Genomic DNA, 20,041 nt, shown 5'->3' with positions numbered 1-20,041 from the left:
GTGGCGCTGTATAGTTATGGGGTCACTGCCTTGTGAGTTATGACAGATATCTATATCACCACCACCTTGCAAGGCTAAATAGTCTTTGGTGACCGCGTGTCTGTTGAAGAATGAGTCGGTGACTCATAAACAGTGGCAGGGTTAAGGAACCAATCGGAGCACAACTTGTTTTGATTTTAAGAGCTGCTGATGAATACAAATTTTGGTTTTTACATCGCTGACCATTAAGTCAAGAACCAAAGTCCTATCATTAAAAACAATTTCTACCGACGTTTACTATGCTGCAAGGACAACCTAAAAGACCAAGATTATCTCATGAACCTGCGTCTGAAACACAATGTTGAAAACACTGAAATCTACATGTTTTCTTTCTTTGCTTATTCTCACCTTCTTCGTATTTGTTCCCATTGCTAATTCAAAAACTCAGAATTTCTTGCCAAGAGGTTCCTCGTTGTCAGTTGAAGATGAATCAGACCTCCTAACCTCACCAGATAAAACATTCACTTGTGGCTTCTATGGGCTGGGAGAAAATGCTTACTGGTTTGCTATCTGGTTCACCAATTCTAAGGACAGAACCGTTGTTTGGGTAGCCAACAGAGACAAGCCTGTGAATGCCAAGGGCTCCAGAGTTTCTCTTCGTGTAGATGGTGCCATGGCGTTGACCGATTTTGGTGGCCTTTTGACATGGGAGACCAACGCCACTGGCACTTACACTGATGCAAGAAGAGCAGAGCTTTTGGATACTGGAAACCTTGTTCTCAAAGACCCAAATGGTAAAATACTATGGCAAAGCTTTGATTTTCCAACTGATACTCTTCTTCCTTACCAATACCTTACAAAGAGCACAAAGCTGATATCTCGTTTGAAAAATGGGACTCTTCAATCTGGGTATTTTAGCTTGCTCTTTGATAATGATAATGTCTTGAAAATGATCCATGATGGGCCAGACATTTCAAGCTTGTACTGGCCTGATCCTTCTAAGAATATTTATCAAAATGGCAGATTTAATTATAATAGTTCCAGAATTGCTGTCTTTGATGAAATGGGTACTCTTATATCAAGTGATCGGTTGCAATTCAGTGCTTCTGATGCGGGACTCGGGATTAAAAGAAGGCTAACATTGGATTATGATGGGAACCTCAGAGTTTATAGCCTGAACAATTTGACATGGAAGTGGAGGATTTCATGGCAAGCTCTTAGTCAAGGATGTCATGTGCATGGGATCTGTGGAAGAAATGCAATTTGTGTATATACTCCAGATCCCAAGTGCTCTTGTCCACATGGGTTTGAGGTAGCTGATCCAAGTGACTGGTACAAAGGTTGCAGGCCAACGTTTAACCAAACCTGTTTGCAGTCCGAAGAGAAGTTCGTGCGACTTCCGCAGGTAGATTACTATGGATTTGATCTTGATTATAACGATAACATCTCAATCCATGATTGTAGGGAACTCTGCTTGAAGGATTGTAGGTGTGTAGCGTTCAGCTATAGACTAACAGAAAGACACTGTTACACAAAAAATGCACTTTTCAATGGCTGTAAGTCTCCAAACTTTGAAGGCAGCATATACCTAAGAATGCCAGTGAGTGTAGAAACATCAGAATCCAACGTTCTTAATGAAATCGGCCTAAAATGCCCGCTGGCCGAGCCCAAAATTGTAGTGGGATCCCCAGACATGTACACTAGTACTGACCGAAGGATGAGATGGCATTATCTGTACTCGTTTGTTGCTGCTCTTGGCGGAATTGAAATTCTTTTTGTAATAGCAGGCTTTTGGCTCCACTTTGGAAGAAGACATGGCTTGCCTGCTTCCGGGGAAGATGGATACAAGCTCATGTCAAGTCAATTCAGGAAGTTTGGCCATGCAGAGCTTAAGAAGGCAACAAAGAATTTCAAGGAAGAGCTTGGAAGAGGCGCTTCTGGGGCGGTATACAAGGGTATTTTGGCAGACGAAAGGGTGGTGGCGGTTAAGAGACTTGAAGATTCTTATCAAGGGGTGGATGTTTTTTGGGCAGAAGTGAGCATAATTGCAAATATCTTCCACATGAATCTGGTGAGAATGTGGGGATTTTGTTCAAAGGGCAGACACAGACTCCTGGTTTATGAGTACGTGGAACATCTATCACTGGACAAGCATTTATTTCCCCCTAATTTTCTCGGCTGGAAAGAGCGGTTTAAAGTTGCCATAGGAACGGCCAGGGGTTTAGCCTATCTTCACCATGAATGTCTAGAGTGGGTTATACATTGTGATGTCAAGCCTGAAAATATTCTTTTGGGTAGTGACTTTGAACCCAAGATAGCAGACTTCGGGTTAGCTAAGCTATCTCAAAGAGCCGACAAGAAATCTGAATTCTCTCAAATTAGAGGTACAAAAGGCTATATGGCTCCAGATTGGGCTCTTAACCTACCCGTCACTGCAAAAGTGGATGTTTATAGTTATGGAGTTGTGATTCTAGAGTTGGTGAAGGGAATCCGGCTTTCGAGTTGGGTGGTCATAGAGGAGGCTGATGAGCAAGAAACAGAGCTGACAAGATTTGTGAGGGTAGTAGGAAGAAAAATAGAGTGCGGAGAGAACTCATGGATGGAGGATGCTGTGGATTTAAGACTGAATGGGGAGTACAGCATGAACCAAGTAAGAAAGATTGTTGAACTTGGTATAGCTTGTGTGCAGGAAGATAGAAACAAGAGGCCAACAATGGATTTTGTAGTCCAAGCTTTATCACAATGTGAAGAGGAAGAAGGCATTCTTTAAGCAAGGAGCTATTCTACTTAAAACTTGGATGTATTTTCTTTGAATCCATTTTCAGCTGTGAGAATAATTTTGTAATCTTTGTTAGTTATATCTTTAGTCATGGCGTTTTCTGACTGGGTTACTGGAAAGAGAGCTGGTAGAATAGTGTGTGAATTTAGTAAATTTTGCTGTTGCTGCCATGAGATTTTTTAATCCATAGGTAGTGGATTAACATGCAGTATACTAGGTCATTGGACTGATCACAGTTTTGTCATGAATCTTTTTTCATTATTGGCCTCTACGGAGGAGGTGTTTCATCCCTTGTATTCTAATTGACTAATTGTTGCTGAATTGGACATCTATTCCCTGACCAGAGGAATGAAAACAGAGGATTCATGTAATTTGATGGCAAACATATTTTCTGCAATGTTTGTTGTTGTGAATCATGTTCCCAGTGAAGGTTGTCTCTAGTCATAACCCAATGAAACACAAGTGATGCTTATTAGGACATAAGGGGTGGCACTTTGGGTTTGGTAAGCACGCCATGTAGACGGTCCACTCACAGCATTCGTTATTACCTACGAACGATAACTGGCCCTGTATAGTTATGGAGTTGTCCTCGTGATGGATATTTATATCACCACCTTGCAAGCGTAAATAGTCCTGGTTGCCCGATAGTGAAATAGTACCGTGAGAGAAGGGTCACCCGTAGTGAAATAGTATCTGGAGGGAAGATTGAAAAGACCCTTGAGCAGTACCGTGAGGTCTTGGGTGATCTATAGTGAAATTGTATCGTGAAGGAGAATGGTGAAAATGACTCATCGGGGAGTGAAATAGAATATGAAATCGTAAATTCCCAAACAGTGAAAGGAGTTAGGGGCTCTGACCGCGTGTCTATTGAAGAATGAGCCAAGACTCATAAGCAGTGGCTTGCTTAAGGGAATCCACTAGAGTCGTAGCAAAATCGAGCACAACTTGTTTTGATTTTAAGCTACTGATGCATGCAAATTTTGGTTACATCGATCACATTAGGGCCCGTTTGGTTCAATGTATTGCGATAGTAATTTAATCCATTTACAAGTAATCCAATTCTGGTAATGTCTTTACAAGGTAATCCTATTAAGGTATTTGGTTTATAAAATGAAAATGTATTCCACTTTTTAGTTTTTTCTAAAATTACCCTCCTATACATTTACATATATTAAAAATATTATTGAAAAAATAAAAAAATAGTCCTGAAGCCTGGCCCGGGCATGATCTCGATCCTCGACCTAACTCAGGCCCGATCTCGACCTGATCCAGGCATGACCTAGACCCGATCCATGCATGACCCAAGCCCGATCCCGAATCTCGGGCCTAACCATGACCTGATTCAAGCTCATGCCTCACTCGGGCACAATCTCAGAACTATGCTTCACCCGGGCTCGATCTTAAATCCCAGGAGCAATCCCGGATCTCGGACATGATCTCGCATCGTTGGCATGATGTCGGATCCCGTATCTCGGGATTGATCACAGATCTCGGCCCCGATCCATGATCCTAGCCCCAATCCTAGATCCTGTGTCTAATCCTTAAGAAGATCCATGATCTCGACCTCGATCTCAGATCCCGAGCCCAATCCCAAATCCCGAATCTCAGATCCTCGCCCCCGATCTCGAGCCTGAACCCAGATCTCGGCATCGATCCTGGAGCCCGACCTTGATCCTAGATCTTGGATCTTGACCTCGATCCCATATCCCGACCCTAATCCTGGATCCTGAGCCCAATCCATGATCCCGACCTCGATCCTAGATCCTCGATCGGATCTCGAGCATGATCTTGGGTCCTGACCTTGATCCGGGATCCCGACCTCAATCATGGATCCCCGACCTCGATCTCGAATCTCAACCCCGATCCTAGATCCAGGCCTCGATCTTGAATCCCGACCAAGATCCCTAATCCCAACCTCGATCTTGTATTCCTGCCTGGATCTCGAGCTTGATTCCAGATCCTGGCCTCGATCTCGTCCTCGATCCTGGATCCCGATCCTAGATCCGACCTCGATCTCGTATCCGGACTCTAATATTTAAGGAAACAACTATAAATAATTTATAATCATTGGGTATATATTTGTCCAATGAACAAATATTCAATTTTGTAATCATAATACCAAATTTTAGCGGTATTTGGATGACTTGTTTTTGTAAGGAACTTGATTATCAAGTAATTGGATTACATTATATTTTTAAATTAATGAATATCAAACCCATTACATTACATGGGTATCCAAATGGGCTCTAAGTCAAGTCAAGAGACAAAGTCTCATCTATACACTGTTTTGCAATTTCCACCGACTTCTTCAATGCTGCAAGGACAACCTAAAAGACCAAGATTATCTCAAGTCAAGTTCCATAGAAATTTTAGGTTTTGAGAGGAGGATTGGAGGATGAAGAAGATGAACCCAACAAATATTTCACTTCAAGTTCCATAGAAATTTTAGGTTTTGAGAGGAGGATTGGAGGATGAAGAAGATGAACCCAACAAATATTTCACTTCGTACATTTTTAGATAAAACTATTACACACAATATATAGAAAACAAGGAGTAGAACACCCTAGAAGAGTTTAAACGTGGCTCTAAAATTCACCACACAAAATACACTCCTAATCGGGCCCGGTAACTTGAGTCATATCTTCAACATAAAAAGTCTAAGTTCCAGAGAAATTTGATCATCTCAAGTCAAGTTCCATAGAAATAGTCAAGTTCCATAGAAATTTCAAAGCCACACTGTCATTCCACGGAGACCCCCTTCGATCACTCCCTATTAAACGAACCATGAAACTCATGAACATTCGTCTCAAACATGATGTTGCAAACACTGAAATCTCCATGTTTTCTTTCTTTGCTTATTCTTACCTTCTCAGTATTTGTTCCCATTGCAAATTCCAAGACCCAAAATTTCTTGCCAAGAGGCTCCTCTTTGTCAGTTGAAGATGAATCAGACCTCCTAATCTCACCAGATAAAACATTCACTTGTGGCTTCTATGGGCTGGGAGAAAATGCTTACTGGTTCGCTATCTGGTTCACCAATTCTAAGGACAGAACCGTTGTTTGGGTGGCCAACAGAGACAAGCCTGTGAATGCCAAGGGCTCCAGAGTTTCTCTTCGCGTAGATGGTGTCATGATGTTGACTGATTTTGGTGGCCTTTTGACATGGGAGACCAACAACACTTACACTAATGCAACAAGAGCAGAGCTTTTGGATACTGGAAACCTTGTGCTCAAAGACCCAAATGGTAAAATAATATGGCAAAGCTTTGATTTCCCCACTGATACTCTTCTTCCTTACCAATACCTTACGAAGAGCACAAAGCTGATATCTAGTTTGAAAAATGGGACTTTTCAATCTGGGTATTTTAGCTTGCTCTTTGATAATGATAATGTCTTGAAAATGATCTATGATGGGCCAGACATTTCAAGCTTGTACTGGCCTACTCCTTATCAGACTGTGTACGAAAATGGCAGATTTGATTATAATAGTTCCAGAGTGGCTTTCTTTAATGAAATGGGTACTTTTAGATCAAGTGATCAGTTGCTATTCAGTGCTTCTGATGTGGGACCTGGGATTAAAAGAAGGCTAACATTGGATTATGATGGGAACCTCAGAATTTATAGCCTGAACAATTTGACATGGAAGTGGGGGATTTCATGGCAAGCTCTTAGTCAAGGATGTACTGTGCATGGGATCTGTGGAAGAAATGCAATTTGTGTATATACTCCAGATCCCAAGTGCTCATGTCCACCTGGGTATGAGGTAGCTGATCCAAGTGACTGGGACAAAGGTTGCAGGCGAACGTTTAACCGAACCTGTTCACAGTCCCAAGAGAAGTTCGTGCAACTTCCGCAGGTAGATTACTATGGATTTGATCTCAATTATAAAGAGAACATCTCAATCCATGATTGTAAGGAACTCTGCTCGAAGGATTGTAGGTGTGTAGCGTTCAGATATAGACAAATAGGACAAAGACAATGTTGGATAAAAAATGCACTTTTCAATGGCTGGGAGTCTCCAAACATTCCCGGCAGCACATACCTAAAAATGCCCGTGAGTGTAGAAACATCAGAATCCAACGTTCTTAATGGAATCAGTCCAAAATGCCGGCCAGGCGAGGCCAAAATTGTCGTGGGATCCCCAGACATGTACGGTAGTAGCACTGGCAGAAGCATGAGATGGCATTATCTATACTCGTTTGCTGCTGTTCTTGGCGGAATTGAAATTCTTTTGGTAATAGCAGGATTTTGGCTCTTCTTTGGAAGAAGACATGGCTTGCCTGCTTCCGGGGAAGATGGATACAAGCTCATGTCAAGTCAATTTAGGAAGTTTGGTCATGCAGAGCTTAAGAAGGCAACAGAGAATTTCAAGGAAGAGCTTGGACGAGGCGCTTCTGGGGCGGTATACAAGGGTATTCTGGCAGACGGAAGGGTGGTGGCGGTTAAGAGACTCGAAGATTCATATCAAGGAGTAGATGTTTTTTGGGCAGAAGTGAGCATAATTGCAAATATCTTCCACATGAACCTGGTAAGAATGTGGGGATTTTGTTCAGAGGGCAGACACAGACTCCTGGTTTATGAGTATGTGGAACATCTATCACTGGACAAGCATCTATTTCCCCCTAATTTTCTCGGCTGGAAAGAGCGGTTTAAAGTTTCCATAGGAACGGCCAAGGGTTTGGCCTATCTTCACCATGAATGTCTAGAATGGGTTATACATTGTGATGTGAAGCCTGAAAATATTCTTCTGGGTAGTGACTTTGAACCCAAGATAGCAGACTTTGGGTTAGCTAAGTTATCTAAAAGAGCCGGCAACAAATCTGAATTCTCTCAGATTAGAGGAACAAAAGGCTATATGGCTCCGGATTGGGCTCTTAACCTACCCATCACTGCAAAAGTGGATGTTTATAGTTATGGAGTTGTGATTCTAGAAATGGTGAAGGGAATCCGGCTTTCGAGTTGGGCGGTGATAGAGGGGACTGATGAGCAAGAAATAGAGCTGACAAGATTTGTGAGGGTTGTAGGAAGCAAAATAGAGTGCGGAGAGAACTCATGGATGGAGGATGCTGTGGATTCAAGACTGAATGGGGAGTATAGCAGGAACCAAGTAAGAAAGATGGTTGAACTTGGTATAGCTTGTGTGCAGGAAGATAGAAGCAAGAGGCCAACGATGGATTTTGTAGTCCAAGCTTTATCAGAATGTGAAGACGAAGCAGACCTTCTTTAAACAAGGAGCTAGCTACTCTACTTAAACCTTCGATGTGTTTTTTGTGTTTCAATTCTTTGCTGCGAGAATAATTTCGTATTCATGGTTAAGTCACAGTTTCCAGACGTAGTCCGAAGTGTGACTAAATAGAACTGCATGAAATATAATTGGTTACAGTTTTAATTTCTATGTATTGGCCACACATGAGATTTGTGAATAAGTGATTGTCTAATATGATAATGAGCAAGTAATAGCCTTCTTTCTGCTAAATGGGACGTATTTGTCGATTATGGACTTCTATGCCTTTAGTTAAAAGCAAAAGAAAATCCTAAGAATAAACAGCAACATCCACCATAAACAGATCTATTTTCATTACAGTTCGTCTTACACGATATTACAGCAATCAGTGTTCTTATACCTCTTTTTGAGACTACATTACAGCCACATAAAGTAATCACAGTAAATTAACCTTGGTCAAGGTTGTACACTAACATTGACCAAGTTAGACTTAATAACACTAACACAATTACCACAATAACCATGCAAACTAAATCAGCCACAGGAATAAACCTTACATGCTTTAACAGTATTGAACTAATAATGCATTAGATACTTTTTTAATGAATATCAACTAAGTATCGCAAGTTAATTGTCTCCGATTTTTCGATCATTTGTTAACCAGAGTTAATTCGTTGATAAATGATGACTATGAGTCAGACTCAACAGAATTTGTTCAATCCTTTGTTCTATCGTTAAGGTGCCACTAGTCTAACACTGGTCGCAAAAGGTTTTTACTTTTCCCTTTTTCATTTTTCTTGTCTTTTTTCCTACTTTCATCCTTATCTTATTGTCAAGTGAAACAAAGCCTTCTCTTAGTTTCATCCTTCTACGAAATGAAACGAAGATCCAATGAATTTCTTAGTGACTAGAGGGTTCTATTAACTTGTTTGCTATGGTTTTTTTTCTTAGATTTTGCTCATGGCGACTAATTAATTTCAAATAAACATTAATTAATTAACTGGATAAAGATATTATAGTTGAGAGGCGGTGGTGTGAAATCTGGCCTTCTCTTGCTCTCTTTACTTCAATTTCTCACGGAATGGGTTTTTGATTTGGATCTAGATCTGGTAGTCGCTCAGGATATGATTAGGAGAGAGAATTGGGTTTGGATTTGGAACTCTAAATAATTGATAGGTTGAAACCTGGGAAAAAAAAAGTGTAATGGGTGCATGAATTCAACCATGGACTTTGAAAATTGAGACTGGAAAAATGGTTCCGAGGTTGAATTGATAAGAAAGAGAGAGGAAAGAGAGGGAGAGAGGAAAGAGGTGGTGGATATGAGATTGAAGTGATAGAGAGAAGGAGAGAAATAGTGAAGAGAAATACCAGATTTTAAATCATGTACATGCCTCAATCATTCGGTGGTGTATGCGCACCACGTCAGCACAATGACGTGAGGTGGTGTGCGGCAACCACTGAATATTTGAGCCATGAAACTCATGAACCTTCATCTCAAACACGATGTTGCAAACACTGAAATCTCCATGTTTTCTTGCCTTGCTAATTCTCACCTTCTTAGTATTTGTTCCCATTGCAAATTCGAAAACCCAGAATTTCTTGCCAAGAGGCTCCTCTTTGTCAGTTGAAGATGAATCAGACCTCCTAATCTCACCAGATAAAACATTCACCTGTGGCTTCTATGGGCTGGGAGAAAATGCTTACTGGTTCGCTATCTGGTTCACCAATTCTAAGGACAGAACCGTTGTTTGGGTGGCCAACAGAGACAAGCCTGTGAATGCCAAGGGCTCCAGAGTTTCTCTTCGTGTAGATGGTGCCATGGCGTTGACCGATTTTGGTGGCCTTTTGACATGGGAGACCAACACCACTGGCACTTACACTGATGCAAGAAGCGCAGAGCTTTTGGATACTGGAAACCTTGTTCTCAAAGATCCAAATGGTGAAATACTATGGCAAAGCTTTGATTTTCCAACTGATACTCTTCTTCCTTACCAATACCTTACAAAGAGCACAAAGCTGATATCTCGTTTGAAAAATGGGACTTTTCAATCTGGGTATTTTAGCTTGCTCTTTGATAATGATAATGTCTTGAAAATGATCCATGACGGGCCAGATACTTCAAGCTTGTACTGGCCTGATCCTTATAATAATATTTATCAAAATGGCAGATTTGGTTATAATAGTTCTAGAATGGCTTTCTTTAATGAAATGGGTACTTTTACATCAAGTGATGAGTTGAAATTCAGTGCTTCTGATGTGGGACTTGGGATTAAAAGAAGGCTAACATTGGATTATGATGGGAACCTCAGAGTTTATAGCCTGAACAATTTGACAGGGAAGTGGAGGATTTCATGGCAAGCTCTTAGTCAAGGATGTCGTGTGCATGGGATATGTGGAAGAAATGCAATTTGTGTATATACTCCAAATCCGATGTGCTCATGTCCACCTGGGTATGAGGTAGCTGATCCAAGTGACTGGGTCAAAGGTTGCAGGCCAACGTTTAACGAAAACTGTTCGCAGTCCCAAGAGAAGTTCGTGCGACTTCGGCAGGTAAATTACTACGGATTTGATCTCAGTTATACTAAACAAGGCTCAATTGATCATTGTATGAAACTCTGCTTGGAGGATTGTAGGTGTGTAGCGTTCAGCTATAGCCTAAGTGGACCAGGACAATGTTTGATCAAAACTGCACTTTTCAATGGCTTCCAGTCTCCCAACATTCCAGACAGCATATTCCTAAGAATGCCAGTGAGTATAGAAACATCAGAACGGTCAATTCTTAATGGAATCAGTCCAAAATGCCCGCCGGACGAGGCCAAAATTGTAGTAGTGGGAAGCACGAGATGGCATTATCTGTACTCGCTTGCTGCTGCTCTTGGCGGAATTGAAATTCTTTTTGTAATAGCAGGCTTTTGGTTCCTCTTTAGAAGAAGACATCGCTTGCCTGCTTCCGGGGAAGATGGAAATAATTTCATGTCAAGTCAGTTCAGGAAGTTTGGCCATGCAGAGCTTAAGAAGGCAACAAAGAATTTCAAGGAAGAGCTTGGACGAGGCGCTTCTGGGGCGGTATACAAGGGTATTCTGGCAGACAAAAGGGTCGTGGCCGTTAAGAGACTAGAAGATTCATATAATGGGGTGGATGTTTTTTGGGCAGAAGTGAGCATAATTGCAAATATCTTCCACATGAATCTAGTGAGAATGTGGGGATTTTGTTCAGAGGGTAGACACAGACTCTTGGTTTATGAGTACGTGGAACATCTATCACTGGACAAGCATCTATTTCCCCCTAATTTTCTCGGCTGGAAAGAGCGGTTTAAAGTTGCCATAGGAACGGCCAAGGGTTTGGCCTATCTTCACCATGAATGTCTAGAGTGGGTTATACATTGTGATGTGAAGCCTGAAAATATTCTTCTGGGTAGTGACTTTGAACCCAAGATAGCAGACTTTGGGTTAGCTAAGTTATCTCAAAGAGCCGGCAACAAATCTGAATTCTCTCAGATTAGAGGAACAAAAGGCTATATGGCTCCGGATTGGGCTCTTAACCTACCCATCACTGCAAAAGTGGATGTTTATAGTTATGGAGTTGTGATTCTAGAAATGGTGAAGGGAATCCGGCTTTCGAGTTGGGCGGTGATAGAGGGGACTGATGAGCAAGAAATAGAGCTGACAAGATTTGTGAGGGTAGTAGGAAGCAAAATAGAGTGCGGAGAGAACTCATGGATGGAGGATGCTGTGGATTCAAGACTGAATGGGGAGTATAGCAGGAACCAAGTAAGAAAGATGGTTGAACTTGGGATAGCTTGTGTGCAGGAAGATAGAAGCAAGAGGCCAACGATGGATTTTGTAGTCCAAGCTTTATCAGAATGTGAAGACGAAGCAGACATTCTTTAAACAAGGAGCTAGCTTCTCTACTTAAACCTTAGATGTGTTTTCTGTGTTTCAATTCTTAGCTGCGAGAATAATTTTGTATTCATGGTTAAGTCACAATTTCCAGACGTAGTAGTCAGAATTGTGACTAAATAGAAATGCATGAAATATAGTTGGTTACAGTTTTAATTTCTGTGTATTAACCCCACACGAGATTTGTGAATATGTGATTGTCTGATATGATAATGAGGAAGTAATAACCTTCTTTCTGCTAAAAAGGACATATTGAACTCATTATATATTAGATACTTTTTATTAATGTCAATTAAGTATCATAAGTAAATTGCTCTCAGTTGTTCAATCATTTGATAACCAAAGTTATTCGTTGATAAATGATCACCATGAGTCAATCTCAATAGAATTTGTTCATTTCCTTTTTCTGTCGTTAAGGTGGCACTAATCATAAAAGGTTCTTACTTTTTCGTTTTCATTGGTATATTCAAAGAGACAAAAAGGATAAATCTGTTAGAGAAAAAATAACATAGTGGATGATAACTAAAAGTAACACCAATAATTTTTAGTGTGAAAAATCTTGAAAGGAGTAAAAAATCACGTGACCCGTACGTCATCACTTAAAAAACTTCCATTATATCATTAAAATTTCAAATTTCACCATAGGTAATCTCTCACATAATACAATAATTAAAATTACAAATTTCACCATAGGTAGATCTTTCACATAATACAATAATTATATAACTTCAATTTATCAATATGCCTCACAAATTGATTCATTCTCTTCTCAGACTCACTCTCTTTGAAATTTTATTTTTTCCCTTCTCTCAAGCACCCGCTGCTTCGAGGCTCTCTCTACTTTTCTCCCAAGAAAGTCTTGCATGTCGGGTCGTGTGAGGCATGCAAGATGCCGTGTGGAGACTTGCATGGAAGACTTGGTAGTTGGTACACAGCTATGATAGAAAATAGGATGAGACAGATATGACCCACGTGAAGACTTGTAATAAAAAGATTTTCTTGACAAATTTGAGAGAATGCTAACAGAATCTTCCTCCAATTCAACTCAATTTTTCCTGATTGCCTAAAGAAGTTTTTGTCAACTTTGACGCCCAGTCCGCAATTTCAAATCCACAATTTTAATTTTTTGAACGAGGAATTATCTAACCCAACATACCATTCAAATGATTGAGTGGGCATAAATATCAAGTCTTCAAAATAATTCACACTTTGCTGACGATAGATAATACTAAACAAAAGCCGAAACCCATGCCAATAGGAATCTAAAAGTAAGACAAACCCATGAAACTAAGATTCCACAAAGAAATATACAAACTGGTTAGTTCAAATTTCCGGACTGGGCACCATACGCTTTCAGTAGAGCAAGCATCAAAGAGCTAAAGACTAAACACCGACTCATGCCAAAACTAGTAGAACAAGGTAATGTGGAAATAAGAAATTAGATTTTAGACCAATAATTATAAACGTGCACGTTAAACCCAGGCTATATATATTCTGAAGTTGGAAATACCTAACAAGCAATCAAGTTAATGAGGAACCAATTGTGAATGTTAATACGCAACTGCATTCTGATTCTCGAAGGAAGACAAACCTGAAATAAACGAACATTACAACATTTTACTATTTCACAGGATTTGAGAATATTACAACATTCTCTCCCAAAATAATTCAATGCCAGCAATAGTTAACGTCCCCATGCTCCGTCACTCCAAAGAATAATTGTACAAACAAATTATTTTACACGGCTAGAAGCCAATGTACAAAAATAATGACTTGTTCTCTAATGTGGGCATTGTTGATCCTCACACTTAAGAATAGCTAACCGTTGAGACCTTGAATGACCATGCCTATCATTAAGGATATCGATGTACGATCGGAGCCTATACCGGTCTGAGTTTGTGAGAGAGAATGGAGGGTTGAGAATGAGGGATGGTGCTTCCACCAGAAGGAAAAGCAACAGCCGCACAGCCTTTGAATACGACAAAGCTGCATTTTCCAGGTTGCCCATGAGTTCATCAACCTGCCAATGAAGAGTATAATTTCCAGTGAGTGACATGTTTACTTCAAGTGACATTTCCTCCATTTATCTCGTTCGACAATTCCCACAACAATTAATTATACAACAAAGCTGGTTTTCTTTCATTCTTTTGCCATGACGGCAATACAAATTTAAGGAGAATACTCACCCCTCCGTTTCTGCCGAGAGCAAGGGCAGATTGAAATATCATCTCCATTGCATCAGGCATCTCTCTATTTCCTGCAATTGTGATGGCAAAATTCAACTTTAGAGTCTTATATAACATAAAGAAGATTAGGAGTTGTACTCGTTTATTCATTTAGTTCATGGAAAATAGAAATCTTCCAGTGGTAGGGATCTAAGAGCCATCGCAAGTCCCTAATAAGGAGACGTGTGATGATAGGCGTAAGGCTTCATACGTAAGGCCATATTTCGACTGAATCAATAACTTCAGTAGCAAATATACCATCTGCCAATAACAATTTATGGTCTCCCAACTTCCTTTTTTAAATCTTATTGCTTTGATTCAAGTTTAACCTTCACAACATGTGGGGAAAAGGGGGAAAAAATCACTAGAAATGGGTTTAACACCATAAATGTGCATTTTATCAAAGTACTAAAAGGTCACGTACAGGCAAGAAACAAACAGCAAGTAAAGGAAAATTGCTCCAGATTAGAAGATAAGATAAAATATCAGAAAGCCTACCAGGCTCAATAGCCTTCCCAAGTTCCTCAGCATACTCAACTTCCTTTAGGAATTCCCTTTCAATCAGGGAAGAGATATTCTCTGGCCTTTGAGAATTGAAAAAACCAAGACAATCTTCAGCGTCAGGGAAACCATGCTTCTTGATGCCGTTCCTCCTCAGTCTCGTACTTTCTTGACTTGGACTTCCTTCTATAGCTGAGGCAGCCTGTGTATGGCAAATGTCGAGCGCTTGCTTCCAAATTGCGAGTGTCACAAGCTGGATAGAGAATGCTTCTAGTTGCCTACATGACTCTACCTAGACAAAAACAGGGTATTAATTGAAATGGAAATAAAACTACTTTGATAAACATCTCATGGCGTGGTGTTTTAGACAGGAAAAAAAAAGGGGGGGGGGTGTGGACCATTTATAGTTCATAGTCCAAATAGTGATGCTCTTCCTGCCCCCTAAGAATTTTGTGGACGATGCTTTAATGAAAAATAGAACAATTGTGAAAGGCTTACCTTTTCATGAACTAATTCTGTGACGGCAGAAGCAAACTGCCGCAATGACTTAACCCTTGTCACGCTGTGAGTTGATGGTTGCTCCAAATCTCCTATGTCCATGGATCCTTGAGAAGTCCCAGGAGCAGAGCTTCGACTTTCTAAACTTCCAATATAATATGTGTTATTGTTCATGGCACCAATGATTGGCATGGGCACACTTGGCGAAATATTTCTGTTAACAGATGCTAAGGGAGGACCATCTAATGTAGATTTCATATGGCTTGGCCTGGAAGCAGTTGCCAAAGTAGAAGAAGAATCCATTGGGGGTCCAGAAACAAGAACATAATCTTGATCAATAGACTCTAGTGAATCTGCTACTGTAGAAGCCATGCAAGTAAGACAACGAAAAAAAATTTGGTAATTAAACTTTTTCACCATGATGATAAACTACTAAAAAAAGTAGTTGTCACAAGCTTGGATTCTTATTACCTCTTGACCTTGTTAGCCTTTGGTCCATCACTTTTGGAGTTTCGTTTATGTTCTGATCTGAAAATATGTCAAGTCTACAACTAGGTTTCTCCAATTTATTTCTGGCACCACCATATCTGGAAGTAAAGTCCATGTTATTCAAGACATTGGATGTTGCTTCCCTTCTGTCAGCATTTGTATCAAGAGAAAAACTGCAAGTAGACTTCACCGAGGATCTCCTCTTGAAATAGGAAGGACTCCCCTCAGGACCACTAGAATCATCATCCAGAAAGAAAGGCAAGCAGTCCTCCTGAGAACTTTCCTCTGTGTTTCGCAAAGGACTGCTTTCAGATGAAGGAATACCATCCATTGATCTCGAAGACCTCCTACTCCAGCACCAAAAATTACCATTCAATATATATTTATATATACATCAAGAGCACATAGACTGAATTACTGCCTCATCTACCTTAACATGTTATCTGGCTGCTTTGTAGAAAGGAACTGATGATTGAAAAACTCCTCGAATGTCAATCGTTCCACTGCAAACCAGCACCAAAAGAATATCAGAGAAGGACAGGAGACCCTCTATATGAATCACTAAATGCTCAACAAATGTTGATTCCAGTATCAGAAAGATAAAATGCATATCAATTAGTTTTATGCTTAACAAATTCTGATTCTACTAACAGAAAAAATAAAATGCATGTAGTTTTTTGCTCATCTTCAGAAAAGTTGTCAGAGCAAAGCACCCACTTATAACCAGATCATTATTTGACAAAAAAGGAGATTAAAGAAACTCAGTATACTGTATACCAGATATTTCCACGAGTGATGGTACTTTTATCTCCTAACAAACATAATTCTGCAGCTGTTCACCTAGCAATCATAGAAATTAACAATTTCAATCTATACTGCAAATAATACCTGGATTACGGCGCAGCAATTTCTGGCATAAGTCTTTGCATTCACTGCTTAAATCCTTGTCAACTGGAGGGAAATGTAATTCAGTTGATTTTACAATGTTTTGAAGTAGCTGCAGAACATATGAAAGTTACAAGTTAAACTCTGTTTATGATCTGCTGCCAAACTCTGAGCACTGATTGCTGGAAGTTCCAGGTTTCAGACAGAGAACCAAACCACTAAAAACCATGACAGAAGCAAAGCTAATTAAACCTGTATTTGATTATTTCCAGTAAACGGGGTTTTCCCAGTCACAAGCTGGAATAAAATGGCACCAACGCTCCAGAGATCTGCCTGCGTATTCAGGTCAAGTTAAATTTGACAAAAATACATGTAAAATAATCGCCAGCGCTTCATATATTAATTAAGAGAACAATACCTTTGCATCATACTTCTGAAGTTGCATTATTTCTGGAGCCATATAAAGAGGCGAACCACACAATGTTTCCGCCATGCCATTAGGTTGCAAGGATCTGTAACCGAAAAATATAAACTTACTTTGGAATAAAAGTGAAAATTTCTAGAGAAATCATCATTTATGATACCATAAAATGTACAGAAAACCCTGAAAAGATATTAGATGGGTGAAGTTACTGGTATAAATGAAGAGGGAAAGTTGGCTTGATTAGAGATCCACCATCCTGAAAATGGATTTGAAGGGGGAGTTCACAAAAAAAATAGGGAGCATAATCAGAAGAAAAAAGGCTAACAATTGGGAATACCGTCAGCACAAAACAATTAATTAATTAATTAAAGTAAGAATACTTTTTTTTTTCTTACCACAGTCAGACTACACTTTAGTTATCACATACACTCATTCACACATATCGAAAATTAGTTTGAATCTTAAAAACCACTTCATTGTCATGTTCTCGTATTAAAAATTAGATTACTTATATTCTAAAAAATTTATTAGTGAAAGCTGAGTAAGTGCAAGCGAGTATGAATAACTCTTAACTCATTGGTCTTAGGTGCACTATTGAAGAGTGAAATGTATGACCGACACATTTAATCCAAGTGGGAGAGATGATAATTTACCTTGCAAAACCAAAATCAGCAATTTTCAATACAGCATGTTCGTCGTTTGTTGATAAGAGCAGGTTCTGTTGAGAAAATAAATAGATAATATAGAATTGAGACAAAGAAACCCTCTCCAAAAGCACACACCAATATATATGAAGAAAACACCCTTTGGCATCACTAACAATCTCCTCAACATACGAAAATACTCCTCCACAGATATGGCATTCGATTAGCCTCCTAAAGTTAAACATGCATTCATCCAAAAACTGCCATTTAAAATACAAATTTAAATTAATGTTTGGTTATAATGTGTGACCACATTATCATCATCTCAACCTTAGTTCCCCATTATTTGAGATCCGCTACATGAATGCATTATGAAAACTAAGTTGTGTCAGCAATGTAAATTCTCTTTCTACGCTGTCCACTAAATCCTGTCCATATCCCCTTTTTTTTTCCAACATCTTTTAGAGCTCCTTCTTAATCTTCTTCACAGGCCCTACTTGAATGTTTTCCACTTTTTCTAAGAAACGATCACATTTCTACCATCTTTAAATAATTTTATCTCATCTGAGAACCGTCACCACATATGCCATTGATATTTTTGAGAAGGGTTTCATTCTAGCCGTCGCGACATAAATAAACACAACTTTGAATTGGAAACCAAGCAAAGAAAAATCAACCAAACCTGAGGCTTAAGATCTCGATGTATAAGATTATTTTCACGGAGAATTTGCAACCCGGTGGCTGTAAAACAAATAACAGAAATTTACCACGTCAGCAGTCTTTTAGACATAGACCAAAATAAGAGAAGAAACAACCAAAAATGCTTTGAGACATGCCTAGTTGTTGTATGAAGTTCTTCGCAATTGCTTCTGGAACTTGGCCATGGCGTTGTATGTACATTGAAAGGTCACCTCCTCTGCAATACTCCAATACAAGATGTAGCTTTCCAGGAACCTAAATGACATGAACATTGCATTGCACATCACATCAAGATTACTGATACAAAAGAGAAGCACAGATTCGTGACATCTTTTTGGAACATACACCAGAAAAATATTATGCCTGATGCAAAGTAAATGGAATATAATATGATTACATGATATATAGGTTTTGAATTTATATAACAGGGAACAAGTGCTTTAAGAATGGTGAATACCATTGATAACAGCGCCCATCACCAGTATGAATACTGAAAATCTTATAGCAGCCAACAATAACGAAATCAAGCAAAAGACTTCTGATCTCACTACATTCAATAGGACAACTAACCATGGCATTATACCAGTCAGCAACCACTACCAAAATAATAACACCACGGGTAACTGCAAATTTCTTATAAATGTACTTCAAAGTTGTGGAAGCTATGAAAATGCTTCCAAGAATTATAGTTTTCCCATTGAGGAAAGTATAAGCTTGAGTTGCCCCAAGTTGGATAAAAGGTAAAGTTCTCAACATCCAACACCTCAAACATTCAATCGAATTGTTACAAATTATTTTGAGAACCGAAGAAAGCCGTCTAGTATCAGTTCTATATAGTCCATGAATCTATACATGGATATAGTATAGAAACAAATATATAAAGACTCACATTGCTGTAAAGCATCAACCAACGTGCTCAAGTCCTGCTTGTTTCAAGGGAAACTAATTCACATAAAACTGATGAATTACTTGAAGACTACATGTGTCATTTCGCCGCAAACTTCTGTGGTAATTGGCTATGTTCCACAAAACTTCGTCATAAGACAAAATTTCCAACAGAACTTCGCTAGAGGTACAAAACGTACAGTTTCGTTTCCAACACCTATTTATTTTCTCGGCAACCAAACATCACTCCAAGCAAATTAAATATAAAAAAAGTCAAAATTTTCACGAACCTCAATAATATCGTGCAGGCCAATGATATTAGGATGGTTAATCCTCTTCAATATAAAGATCTCCGACATAAGACTTTCCTGCAATTTCTTGTTCAGTCGACTCGTGGCGATCTCCTTAATCGCAACTTCGGTTCCATGGACCCGGTGCCTAGCGTGCCACACCACCGAGAATGAACCCGACCCGATTTGCCGGCCCACCAAGTAGTCTCCGACTACCCTGCCCCTCGCCCCGGTCGCTTGAGCCATTCAAAAACCCTAAGTTCCCAACACGAAAACAGCTCCAACGATCAGATATAACAAGATTCTTCTTTTATCTTTATCTTACACACAGTAGATGGATCTCTTTTGAAGATTCGACCCAATAATGGCATGAATCGTATTAGATGAATCGGGGGGATAAATGATGTGCGAGAGAAAGGACAAAGAGGTTGGATTAATGGAGGTTATATTAAAGAAATTAATTTCTGATTTCGATTAATCATCGGTTAAAGTATTGTTAAACTATGAATTGGTGATGTAATCGAGAACCACCTCTTTTTTGTCCGACAATTAAAGGGTTCCAACTTTTACGACCACTTAAAATACATCTCAAAATTATGATTAAATGAAGCTCGTGAAA

The 20,041-nt window shown here is 39.5% G+C and overlaps 4 protein-coding genes across 5 annotated transcripts; 3 read left to right on the top strand and 1 right to left on the bottom strand.

Annotated features, from left to right (window-relative positions):
- The first annotated feature begins 213 nt into the window (after positions 1–213).
- LOC120012395 (putative receptor protein kinase ZmPK1) lies at positions 214–2,989 on the top strand. Its single transcript, XM_038863808.1, has one exon. The coding sequence runs from the start codon at positions 338–340 to the stop codon at positions 2,747–2,749; it is 2,412 nt and encodes an 803-aa protein (XP_038719736.1). The 5' UTR covers positions 214–337; the 3' UTR covers positions 2,750–2,989.
- Positions 2,990–5,320: 2,331 nt separating this feature from the next.
- Positions 5,321–7,985, top strand: LOC120011696 (putative receptor protein kinase ZmPK1). Its single transcript, XM_038862795.1, has one exon. It carries the CDS (start codon positions 5,571–5,573, stop codon positions 7,983–7,985), a length of 2,415 nt encoding a protein of 804 aa, XP_038718723.1. The 5' UTR covers positions 5,321–5,570.
- Positions 7,986–9,403: 1,418 nt separating this feature from the next.
- On the top strand, positions 9,404–12,038 carry LOC120013768 (putative receptor protein kinase ZmPK1). The gene has a single exon (XM_038865700.1). It carries the CDS (start codon positions 9,486–9,488, stop codon positions 11,871–11,873), a length of 2,388 nt encoding a protein of 795 aa, XP_038721628.1. The 5' UTR covers positions 9,404–9,485; the 3' UTR covers positions 11,874–12,038.
- A 1,416-nt stretch (positions 12,039–13,454) lies between these two features.
- LOC120013780 (serine/threonine-protein kinase ATG1c-like) lies at positions 13,455–19,949 on the bottom strand. 2 transcript variants are annotated; one of them, XM_038865711.1, is made up of 13 exons: positions 19,423–19,946; positions 18,385–18,502; positions 18,231–18,289; positions 17,558–17,622; positions 16,899–16,992; positions 16,733–16,813; positions 16,484–16,592; positions 16,026–16,098; positions 15,578–15,942; positions 15,107–15,465; positions 14,606–14,900; positions 14,069–14,139; positions 13,455–13,902 (listed from the first exon to the last, which is right to left on the bottom strand). In XM_038865711.1, the coding sequence occupies exons 1-13, from the start codon at positions 19,666–19,668 to the stop codon at positions 13,663–13,665; spliced, it is 2,175 nt and encodes a 724-aa protein (XP_038721639.1). In that variant the 5' UTR covers positions 19,669–19,946; the 3' UTR covers positions 13,455–13,662. The 2 variants fall into 2 exon arrangements, with proteins under 2 accessions (XP_038721639.1, XP_038721640.1); XM_038865712.1 differs by having other exon boundaries at positions 13,539–13,902; positions 15,107–15,459; positions 19,423–19,949.
- Positions 19,950–20,041: the final 92 nt, after the last annotated feature.

Source organism: Tripterygium wilfordii, chromosome 13 (assembly GCF_013401445.1).
Source record: "Tripterygium wilfordii isolate XIE 37 chromosome 13, ASM1340144v1, whole genome shotgun sequence".
Classification (NCBI taxonomy): domain Eukaryota; kingdom Viridiplantae; phylum Streptophyta; class Magnoliopsida; order Celastrales; family Celastraceae; genus Tripterygium; species Tripterygium wilfordii.
Note: the sequence above shows the minus strand (reverse complement) of the source record. Positions and strands in the feature narration are given on the sequence as shown.